The sequence below is a fragment of the Pezoporus occidentalis genome, unplaced genomic scaffold, assembly GCF_034315485.1.
Source record: "Pezoporus occidentalis ecotype Australia unplaced genomic scaffold, CSIRO_AGI_Poc_V1 ctg4, whole genome shotgun sequence".
Classification (NCBI taxonomy): domain Eukaryota; kingdom Metazoa; phylum Chordata; class Aves; order Psittaciformes; family Psittacidae; genus Pezoporus; species Pezoporus occidentalis.
In genome coordinates, this window is record NW_026915724.1 from 2,954,559 (window position 1) to 2,966,550 (window position 11,992).

An 11,992-nucleotide genomic window follows, 5' to 3' on the forward strand; every position below is an offset into this window, starting at 1 on the left:
GGACGTTTGCGCTGTAGACTGAGGAATAATCGTACCCTTCTGGATCAGTTCAGCAACCAGCCAGCTTGGCTGTAATGCCAGGGTTCACACAGAGGTTGCTACCTTTGGATGAGCTTCCCTGGGAAAAGAGGGAGAGGAGGGGAGAGAGAAACTGGTGTGGGAGTCAAGTGGTGCTTGGGACGGCTGCCGACATCCCTGTGGGTGCTGTGTGGGTCAGAGCCACTGCATCTGAGTGCCACTGTGGTGAGACACAGCTATTAGCAGAATAAATTTCTGGTGTTTTCTGCCAGAGACTCCAATGTCTTGGCATTTTGTTTTGCCTTGTTTTGGTTTGTGTTTTGTGATTTTTTTGTTTTGTTTAGTTGTGTTTTGTTTTGTTTAGTTGTGTTTTGTTTAGTTGTGTTTTGTTTTGTTTTGTTTTGCTTTGTTTGAGCTCATCTTTTGCCTTTGCCTTTGGAGACACGGTAGGGAAATACTCATAAGGCAGAAAAACACCCCTCAACTCCTGAGTTTTTCTACTTAAGAGAATACTCCAAAGGATTTCTAATTTGCAAGAGGAGACAAAGAAGGAGGCTCTTTGCACTGAGAAGCTGGATTTTACATCAGGTGATTCAGGAGAGCCTGGGCAAATCGGTTTCTCCCTTTGTCTCCAAAATGGTCCTGCTGCCTAGGAGGGAAATTGGGAGGAAAAATCATAAATCTTTGTGGAGCAATAAATAGAATATAAATGGGTATCCAATATGCCACTGCTTTTAAGCTCACAGTCATACTGTGCTGGTCAGGTTTAGGGTAGGAAGTAAAGACGACCGCTCAGCACATCTGGCAGGAACACAACAAAAATACTGTGAAAGATGACAGAAACTGATGAGTTTTCTATTGAAATCCATCACAAATCTCAGGAGTAGAGTTTTTGTACAAATATGTATTAATTTAAGGGAAGGAGTACGGTCTGCACTTTTTGAAGTTGCTGTCAAAAAATGGCATTATTTTGTATCTGTAATTACAGAAACACTATTTTGTTGAAGAAAATAGTTGAAGTTTGGTTCTTTTAGTAATACACACTGAAAAATAATATTGCTTCTATGTCAGAAATAAAATACCTTATTTTCTGAGTTTCTGAGTAATATTGCAGTTATTAGATTTATGAAATTAATAATTTCACTCTTCATGTTTTTTACACCAAACCCAAATTCAATCTTTTGCCACTATATTTCATTTCAAAATGCCATCATAATGAAATTGTTAAAAGTTTCATAAATATATTTATTACCAAGTATCATCTACAAAGCAATGAATGTTTTTTTAAAAGACAAAAGCTTCATATGTACTTGGAAGATATTAAAATAGTACACAATACCAGTCTAGATACATATTCCAATATGCAATAAGAAAAGCTTTCCTATAGTTTCATTAGATAGCATAGCATCCAGTTACACCACCTATTTGTTAGTGGTTAGCATTTGTCATCCATTCTCCCACAGCAGCAGATGAGATATTAGCATTTTTCAGTGTGCTCAGAAGACACACATTGTACATGACATGTGTGCTAAGTGCTGGCAGGCATGGCTTTCTAAAGGCAACATTAAATATATATACAAAGGAACTCTTGCCCAGTCACTCTGTAAGAAAAAATGTACTTATGTCCTTCTGTCTCATGGGTGTATTGCCACTTTTGACAGGGCTGAATACTTGTGGATACATGGAGCATGTTAATACAAGAATAATGTGTAAGGTTTATTATGATAATTTTGTTACTTTAAATGTTTTAGTTTTGTACAGTCAGATAAGGTGAAAATTACCTTATATGCCTTGTGAACATATATGCATATATATGGACATATACATGTGTGAGACTGCACATACATACACAAACATATACATAAAGATATATATATAGATAGATCTGTACAAGTTTTTTAGCTGTGAAGCTCCTTTTAGATGTGAAGGCTGTGCTATAGGGTCAGACTGATAGAGATCTGAATCGGCTGTGTTCAGCCATGCACAGAGCACCAGTGCAGATTCCAGCCCTGTGCAGCCACCGCGTTCCTGCCGTGCTTTATTTCTTGGGAGTGTGCTGCTTGTCTTTTGACCTATATGCAGGAGAACTGAAAATAATTATGATCCTGAGTTTTACACAACCTCTTTGTTTTCATGGAACTCTCCAGAATCATTCCATACCTCACTCCTGTAACTATATGGAGTAAATGGAGGTATGCTCCTTTTCACAGATGGGCATAAATAAAGCAGAGGACACTTGAGTGAATTTGGAATAGAAAGATACAGCCAAAATAACGATCACTTAAAGTTTTGGTTTAAAATCTGACCATAAACAGCTGAAGGTAATCCAAAACTCGATATTGCATATGGCATCTAGCAAGAGTCACTGTAATTTGATTTAGCAGAAGCTAAACCTTCTGTTAAATCAATCAGGGTCTTTAACTGCCGTAGCTGCCTGGTGTGTGTATGCTCTGTGATGCTGAGGTTGTTACTAGGGAAGCAGTATAATGCTGGAGCTGCATGAAGTGGGAACTGGAAGCCAAGAATTTATTACTACAATTCTCCCTATTCATTAGTTTGCTGTATGACCTTGGAGGGCATCCATGTCATTGGCTCCTGGCTTCTGCAGACACATTATGCAATGGCAGGTGTCCACCAAACTCTTGACCACACCATGTCTTAGGCTGAATACACCTCTCTGACCCAGTGGTTGTGGCAGAGCTGGTGCCAAGCTGACTAGGAGAAGCAGGGAGCTATGGTTGGCTGGCAAGGGAGAACAGGTAGGTCCTACCTGGCTGGGGGCTTGTGAGAGAAGAAGGAAACTGCAGTGTGCAAGGAAGGGAGGCAGCACTGCCGAGCACTGCTGGCCAAGTGCAGTTGGCTGACAAACACTGCACAGACCTGCTGCAAGCCCAAACCTGTGCCTGTTTGTCCTTGATGTAATACCCCTATCAGATGCTATAAATTACGCCAGAGAGATCTCACAGCCTAAATAAGAGATAGGTGCATAAAAGCTTTTGGAAAGTCTGGAGGACTTGAGGTATTTTTATTTTGCTTTGCTCTTGCTGTTTCGTTTCCTGATCATGGTGAGAGAAATTAATCTTTAGGAAAGATTTGAGTTGGAAAGCAGCAGTGTCTGACCTGACAGAGCACAGAGGATAAACTGTCTATAATGTAGCAGGGAAGAGACACTGGGACGTGGAGTTGTGAATGAGCAAATTGCATCTAGTTTCTTTTGCTGGTGAAGTGTAGGGACAGTACAATGGAAGTCTGTAGAAATTGTCGGTGTCATAGTCAGTGTTTAACACTTCCTTCGTAAGGAAAGGATTATTCTGTAAAAGTGTTTTGGAAATATAAACATTTTTTTCCAACAGCATCTGAATTGCCTCTGAATTTGTTTTGTTCTCTCCAGAAGCAGCTATTGCTCATGCATTTATCGTCAAGCTGAGATTTACTCATGTTTCTTAAGGCTTTGTAACAATCCAGAGTAAAGTGAAGTAGAACAGAAACTCTTCCAGAGATGCTTCCTTGTGGGTCATTTTATTTTATTCCTAAAGGAATTTCTTTGGTGTGAAAGCTTGGCATACTCTGAATGTGGGCATCTGTTGATGCATCAATGTTGCATTGTAATTTAGATCAGGAGTGTCATATCAAAGTGGACCTTCCAGTCATTCCCCCTCATTATCCTTCGATTAACGTCCCGGACTGGTTTTAGGGGAAAAACAAACAAAAACACAGATTTCTTTTGGATAGAACTAAAGAACAGTATACTGCCCAGGAGCTCATCAAATGCTTTCCAGCTGCTAATGGCAACTTTTTTCTATGTTGGCAGACTAGAGCTATACTGAAGTGAAAGCCACTTCCTTCACTCTGCCATCCTTCTAATTGTGCAACTCTACTTGCTAACATTTGTCCTTCACTGGGTGCACATTTTCCAGATTCCTTACAGCGCTCATTTGCTGATCATGTGTGACTCTTTTGTCTTGCTTATTAATAATGAATTCAGTAATATCTGCTGGGACTCTCACAAGAGCAACAGTTGATTATTGCACAGTTGCCGTTTGACTTCAGAGAGACTTGCCATTACTAAATGGTTGCATTTCTTTTTAAAATCTCTTCTTTATTCTATCAATTCAGCCCAATTCATCATCACACCATTATCGGATAGAAGCAGCATTCTTCAAAATAATAGTTCTTTATAAACTGACAGTTGTTTACCTGAGCTTCTAAAGACAAATTTATGATAGCCTCTGTGCTAAGGTGTCTGCCTTCTGTGGTAAGTATAAGGTCATATTATAGGGCTTACAGTAAATATGCGGTTGGAAAGAGGGAGTTTCACATTGTTTTCAGATTTGTTCTCTAACTTAAAATTTGAGAAGACATGAGTAGAAAAAGGAGGTCAATGTCGAAGTGATAATTGGAAGAGATGGAGTTTTGCCACCAGTTTTAATAGAATTAGGAATTTACCCAGGAGGTGCTGAAGGAGGATGAAGAAAGCCTCACTGAGAAGTTGTAGATAAAATGTCTGGGGAACTCAGAACCTACTGTGGTAATACTGCTTGTGGTTTGCCTCCTGAAGATGCCAGGACACAAGCTGAACCAGTGAAAAGATTAACATGATAGTGCTAGCCTTCATTGTTGAATTGAAATGGTTTTCCCATGGGATTTATAGAATATTTTCCTGACGGAAGTTGATGGTTATCTTTTTTGTTGTTATCACTTATGCAGAAGTTCTTGCTGACACTATAATTCCTGGCTTAGAATATAAAAATGGTTCTTAATCAGATTTTTACCCTTCATGGATGAGGTGATTTGTGCTCTTTCCCAGTATTTGTGTTTTTGGTTTATTCAGGTTCTTTATGAACATCTTTGTGCTCCAGACATATTTTATTACAGCTATTAGGGGGAAAAAATGCATTTATTTTAAAATTGCCCCATATGGAAAGTATATTTTAAGATCAGTGCTAACAATGAGCGATGTTATACAAACCACTTGGGTAAAATTCCTTTCAAAGTGATGTGAGCAACACATGAGCTATTCTGAACCACCATGGCTATGTTCTTAACTCACCTGCCAGGGATAGTTCCAGAAGGAACAAACAGATTTTGATAGTAAATAATACTTTCTCTTCCTCTATTTTTTTTAAGCAGGTTTTGTTCCCTTCCTCAAAGTACCCACATGCTTCATGTATAGGTTATTTTTCTTCTTTTTTTCTAGAAGCAGTATTTTCTTCTGCAACATGCTAAAATCTGTTTTTCCTATAAAGAGATGAGAACCCCCTCCCTTCCTTATGATTTCTTCACATTTGCCATTGTTCCTGTTGGTAAATAGATTTGCTGTTACTGAGAATTGATGCTGAGGGGGTGGGTCAAAGTAACCAGAGATAAATGTGAAGGGCTTGAGGGTTTTAAGAGCTCTTTTTCTCTCCTTGCAGCATTCCCTTATACTTGCGAAAGACAATGGGTGGGTCTAAATACCAGAATGCTTGGGGTTATTTTTACATGTTGTCTGTGCTGTTCGCAGCATGCTATGCCATTTTGGAGGATCTCGAGCCACTCTGACCTTATGGCCCTTCACCATGCCTTGGAACTGGAGTACTTGTAGCAGCTCAGCAGCACTTTCAAACCTCAGAGCCTCCTTCTGCCCGTGGATGGGATGCCTGTGTCTTGTGTCAGCATTGGACTGCAGAACTTTGTGATTTCAACATGTTGACGTACAGCTGCAATTGGTCTTAACCCTTGCCCTTTCAGTAAATGGAGGAGCATGTCTTTTTCTTCAGAACAGCTGTTGACTCTGGTACTGCGAGTCCAACGAAAATAAGCCATGCGAGTGTTTGAACAACTCATCTTTACTGTATTTGCTACCAAAAAGAAATAGAGAAGGAAAGGAAAAAAAAGTAAAAAAAAAAAAGAAAGGAAATAAAAGGTTCATACCTGTGAAGAAAAAAAAAATGACCTGCAAACGCCTTCTAGCTTTTAGACTTTTCAATGTGACACACACCGATTCTTCAACACAGCAAACTTGATTGCACAATGAAGACTGAGATTTCTCAGAAATACCAGTGGAGTAATTTTCTTGTAAAGAAGGTTTACTTTATGGTTTCTCATACCCAGGGTACTCTGTACATCTTTACTTATTTATGAACAGACTATATTTTGACATCATATAACTGAGGATATGTATAATAGGATTGAAGGCTATTATAAGCCTTCGCCTTATGGTACAGCAACTACTTTTGATTTTAGCACATTACAGAGTAGTTTAAAATATGTCTAATTTAAACTAATAGGTACATCACTGAGACAATCATGTACAGGAAGAATTTTTTGTGTAAATTTGTAATAATGATTCTTTTACATATTGTTAAGGTAAATGCTATTGAAAGATAGTAATGCCTTGTTGGTGAAGAATGAGGCCACATGTGCGCAAACTGTTGTGCAGTGCCTTATCAATGTGTTGGATATAAATATGTAGATAATGGATTTTTTTAGATAAATTTGTCAAGACCAAAAGCATGGATGTCAAGTGTCAATAGGAATTGGGTTTTGTTCTTTCAGCTGTTTCTCTACCTTTTTCTTCTCACCTACTCTGATTATTAAACGGTTGATTCCTCCCCCCTAACCTTACCCCCCCCACCACAAAGGAAATACAGATAAAACACAACTGAAGAGAAGTCCTTTGCTGTCTTCTGTTTCCTCTTTTAAAGTTAACATATTAACCCTTTTTTAGAGTATTGAAAAGTGAATTAGGATATTCATTCCATAAAGAAAAAGAGAAAGAACACAGATATATTTTAAGATGTGACTTAAACTGGAATCTTGGTACTGATTAGTTTTTGTCTCATCAAAAATGAAGGGAACTATCATCATCATTATTTTTAGAAATTAAAAATGAAAATGTTTTGAAGAAATTGAACAAAAATACTTGTATAAATTTAAGTTTTTTAATCCTCTTCCACCAGGAGTCAGATTTTCCTAAGATATAACATCCATTGCCGGCAATGGAAATACTGAAATACTTATCTCCAAGGAGTTAAAATTTGCTTTTGTCTATACCTATTTACAGGACAAACCTAAACTCTGTCTGTGACTTGTGACTTTCTAGTCTTCAAGGCCATGAGCTACTTGGTCAGATAAACTGTTAGTCTGACTTTTTGGTTTGAATTGTACCAATTCCCTTTGCCTGATTTAAATCTCTTCCTTATAAAGAAGCCTCAGCTTTGTTGGATCATTCTCCAGCTTTTCTTCTTGTTTTCTTTTGCTAAGAACACCAGCCTTGAAACAGCTACCTGCAAAGCTACAAAGCACCAATGTAGCTACAAAACAACACCCCTCTCTATTGGAGGAATCATATTGCTGCTAGAATTCAATGTTTGTGGATTGCTTTATTACCAACAGAGAGGTTTCTGCCCTGCCAAGACTTGCACATGTGCTTTACTTTACCCTGTATGAGTGCTGGAGTTCATGCAGTACTCACATACATGCATAAAGCACATTGTGGGTAGTTTTTAGAACTGAGAGTAAGATTAGTCTTTGTTTCCTCAAACAAAGTAGACAGTGATGGGGTGTTGGTTGTCTTTTTTTTTTTTTTTGGCTTTTTTTTCTATTTTTAGTCACTTGCGGACTGAAAAATCAAAGTTGATCTGGGCCTTATTGTACAAAAGTGTGTTGTGTCCACAATTGTGTACAGAATTCTTCTTCAGTAATTTCGTTTTAAATTAATAAAATTGATTTGTGAACGTATTAAATCTTGTCTTGTATGCAAGTCTGTGATATTTCTGCTGTCTAGGCGAGGAACAAGGAGACATCTCTCATCTCTGTGCTGTTCCAAGGCAGTTGTTCACCTGCTTGTGCTCAGCTGAGACATTCAGTAGAATAAAAAGTATATCTAGTTTGTATCTATCTAGATTACAGAAGGCCCAGTTCGATGGGCAGCATTTGTTTTGCTTATCAGCAGGAGCTGGGTGAGATCAGTGCAGAACAGGGACTTGGTGCACAGTGTCCTACAAATGCGTGCCTAAGTGACTCAGAAGTAAATGCCTGAAAGTTAGATACCTCTGAATGTCATCCAAAGCAATCCATGTGCTGAATGGATGAGTCCATCATTCTCTGGGCTGCATGAATTCTCTCATCCTCTGAGGACCAAGAGGCTTGAACATATCTGGGAACTGATGCACTGACTGCAGTGCTGAGGTGTGTTCCTTGGCTGTCCGTAAAGAAACACTGATTATTCTACTGAAATAATTTTGGAGGTTTTGGTGTTTAGGCTGGTGGATGATGACCAGGATTTAGAGACATCCTCTTTCATCATTGCTTCTGATCTCAGAGCAGTCTCAAACCAAGAACAAGAAAGTGCAAGTTTTTCTTAGCTCCAAACATTTGCTTCCAGAACACTGGCAGGCCTGTAGCTAAACATTATCCTATGCTTATATTAGGCATGTAACCTAAATATGCTGCACTGTGAATCAGCTACTTTGATACGTGAACCTGTTTTAAAAAAAGTTGCCTCCAGTCCCTCATGTATTTTAAACTTTTGCATCTTAAAATGATTATATGTACAGTACTGTGGATGTTTTTGAGGTAAAAGAAGCCAGATGCAATATATTATTCTGCTGTAATCCATTAGAGCATTGAGTTTACAGTGGCAAATCACAATTACAGCTTTACAAACTTTTGCTTATACTGTGAAGATGAAATTGAGTTTTTTGTTTGTATTTCCATCCATTTCTTTTAAAGCTGACCACCTAATAAATGGATGCAAAACAAGACCAAGAAACTGCTTTTATGTATGTGACACCACCACTGAAGTTGGATGCTCAGAGTTAAAATTATGTCTATATGTTTTTAGTACAGCACCAATGATGTTGGGAATTAGTCCAGTGAAGTAGTCGCTTAAATCCCTTCTGAAGTCTCTTAAGGCTCAGGAAACTAGTTATTTTTTAAGGAACTTCATATGAAGACCCTACTTAAATTGAAATCTTGTAAGAAAGCAGAGATCTCTGCAGAGTGAAAGGCATCATGTTATGATGTATGTACCTCATAAGCTTGGGGTCTGCTTTTTGGAACGTATCAGTACTCCTAGAAGTCTCCATTTCTCAGCTGCTCACTTATAACAATGTTCAGCTATAATAGCTTTAGTTCTAAGAATATAATGCATCAAAATCATTAGACCTATGTAACTTTGAGGTAGTGACAAGAAAGTGAAATTAATAATTATTATTCATGGCTTTCATGACTGGAAATCACGCTCAGTGAGTGGTATCTTTGCCTCAAAAATGCTTGCAATGCAAGCCAATAAAATATTGTTAGAAATTGTCCCTTGCCTTTTCCTTCAAATTTCTGCTTTTCTCAGTGTTGTGATTCTTGAATTCTTCCCTGCAACATGAGTAGAGGATGGGTGCCAAGAGGCATGTTGCTTTGTGTCATATGTCAAGGGAGAGGCACAGTCCTGCACGAGTCTTCCTCTGTTCTTTGACAATGGCAAGGATGCACAGCTGCCACTTTTGTTGTTCTCCTCTCAGCCAGGGACTGGCTCTAACAAAACCATCAAGTTCCTCTCTGTAGGAAAAGGGCTAGAAGAAAAAGGGAAAAGGAAGAGGAAAACAGTGAGGTCCCAGGCTGAAAAAAAGGAAGGGGGAGAAGTGTGAGGGTTGCAAGTCTCCAAAGAGGATCTGTAGGTAATCAGGAAGGGTCACTGGGCAGATCATCCAGCACTCCCAGATGACCTCCCAGCAGCTGCCTAGTGCTCTGCCCAGGCGTGTGATGGGGCAAGGGACTGATGAGAGACCCCACAGTCTCTTGCCTACTCCATCCCACCATCTTCATAGTGTGGATGGCCAGCATGGCCACAGCAAGGAGGACAACAGGGTGCTGTAACAGTGTGGGCCTGAGATGAGGATGGTATAAATCAAGAAGGGGCTGGTCACAATCCCTTTTCTGACTCCCCCTGAAAATCTTGTGCTGTCCCCATTACCTCTGCACAGTTGGGGTGCAGCCTCTCTGTGTGCCAGGAACACCACAGTAGAAAATGGAAATCTGTGGGGTACGTGTCCTGGAGTCCCTCCACAGCCTGTTAACTGTATGAACCTCCCTGTAATATATATCTGTACACACACACATATATATATATGTTGCCAAGCTTGGTTATGACACCAGATTTTAAATGGTGTGTTATTGAGCCTGTTGCCTGACTGACTTTAAAGCAAACGGTTTGCAATAGAAAATGCCCCTTACTCTCATTCTCCAGCAGAGCAGGGAAAAATAAAACTCTTACATTTGACTACTCAAATCATCCATCTCTATAACTGTCTGTCAGCATTTCTTTTTGTGTCAGTGCAAATAAACTTTCATATTCTGATACATTAGGGAAAACTATATTTTTCATATTTTACTAATATTTTGCATTGCCATTTCTGGATTTTATGTGGCTATTAGTTCCTACTAATGGTGTTAGAATAACAGCAGAAGGAAAACAAAAGGTTTGGATTTATCCAAAGGAAAATACAGCTCTGCCAGCTCCCATGGAAGCCACACGATACCGCCAGCTAACACCTTGTGGAAGTCAGCCCAAGGCACAAGTATGTATGTTATTAGCGATCTGCCCTTTCCATTGCTTCACCGCCACTGGCGGGTTTTTTTTTTGCTGGGAAGAGGCGTTTGTGGCTTTGTTTCTCACCCACTCCTTGAAATATTTTGCATGGACTGCTGTCTACTGCTCCCTGAAGGGCTGGCCTTTGACACTGTGCTATTTCCAATCTCATGTATAGATGCAGCAGCATTTTCCAGAGTGGGAATTGAACCATTTGCAAAGGAAGCCCCAGTCTGCTTCATTTTCTTCATTGCCAGCACATGTCAGAATTGACATGGAAGTGAGGTGAGAGTTAAAGATTGCATTAAACTGAGTCCCTGGGAGTGCAGAGACAGGAAAGATAATGCAGAGGAGGTAGGGAGTGGTTAGAAAGAGAAAGAAAAAATATAATTTGGTTTGAAAAATACGGGATAAAAAATCTGGGGTAAAATAATCCAAAGCAAGGAGTAAGGAAGAATGATGAGTTGTCCAGCATAGAGGGAATTGGCTTTATGTTTAGGAAACCAAATTTCACTTCTTGGCTCTGCCACAGAATGACCCAGGTACATTGCTAGAGCCCCATCCAGCAAAAGGCTTGGGCTCAGCAAAGCTGTGTCCCAGTGGCTGGCCACCATCCAGAGATTCAGCTGCTCATGTGTGCTCTCAATGAAGAGAGCTGGGAGCCTAAGAGAGTAGCTGCTGAAGCCAGCTGCCAGCACCAGAGCTGTGCATGATATCCTGCCCTCACCAAGAGACTGGGTACCACCTCTCACCCTTTGGCTGACAACTGTGAGCCCTTTCCCATGCAGGAGCAGAGGCTGCCTGTCCTAAGACACATGGCAGGAGGTGCCCTGTGTCCTGCACAGCTCCTGCTGCTCACTCTATCTGCAGAAACAGTGATTAGTGACCACTTGCACAGGATACCAGTGACTTTAAGACAAGTTGGTTTTCAACCTTATCCAGATGTATGTGTTCTACTCTTGGGAATCTGCCTGTTGTTAATACTCTCAGAGGGTCAGAGAAATTTTGTGGGAGCAGACGATGGTAGAGAGGGAGCAAGTGAGCATGCAGGCTGTCAGAGAAGCACACAAGGATTGTGTTTGCAGAGCAAGAATATTTTGCCTCTGTATAGCTGCTAAATGCAAAATAGAGAAGGTTCTGGGAGCTGGCACTGAAATCTGGGCTCCTGACCCTGAGGCATCACTCACACTGCAGAATTACAGTGGTGCACTTTGCTTAGCTCAGCAAAATCCGCTGAGTGGACTGAAACAGATTCAGCAGGAGGGAGAAACGATACCCGTTTTCCCTCCTGTTGTGGTTTAACCCCAGCTGGCAACTGTGCACCACACAGCCACTTCCTCACTTCCCCTGTGTCAGGATGAGGGAGAGAACTGGAAAGGTAAAAGTGAGAAAACTCAGGGGTTGAGA

General features: G+C 40.1%; 1 protein-coding gene across 1 annotated transcript in view; it reads left to right on the forward strand.

Moving 5' to 3' along the window:
* EYA1 (EYA transcriptional coactivator and phosphatase 1) overlaps positions 1 to 7,757 on the forward strand; it is a 163,517-nt gene extending 155,760 nt beyond the window's left edge. Inside the window, exon 20 of the mRNA XM_062633203.1 lies at positions 5,522 to 7,757. Within this exon, the coding sequence (XP_062489187.1) occupies positions 5,522 to 5,602 (81 nt within the window). The 3' untranslated portion in view covers positions 5,603 to 7,757. The remainder of the gene's footprint in view (positions 1 to 5,521) is intronic.
* Positions 7,758 to 11,992: the final 4,235 nt, after the last annotated feature.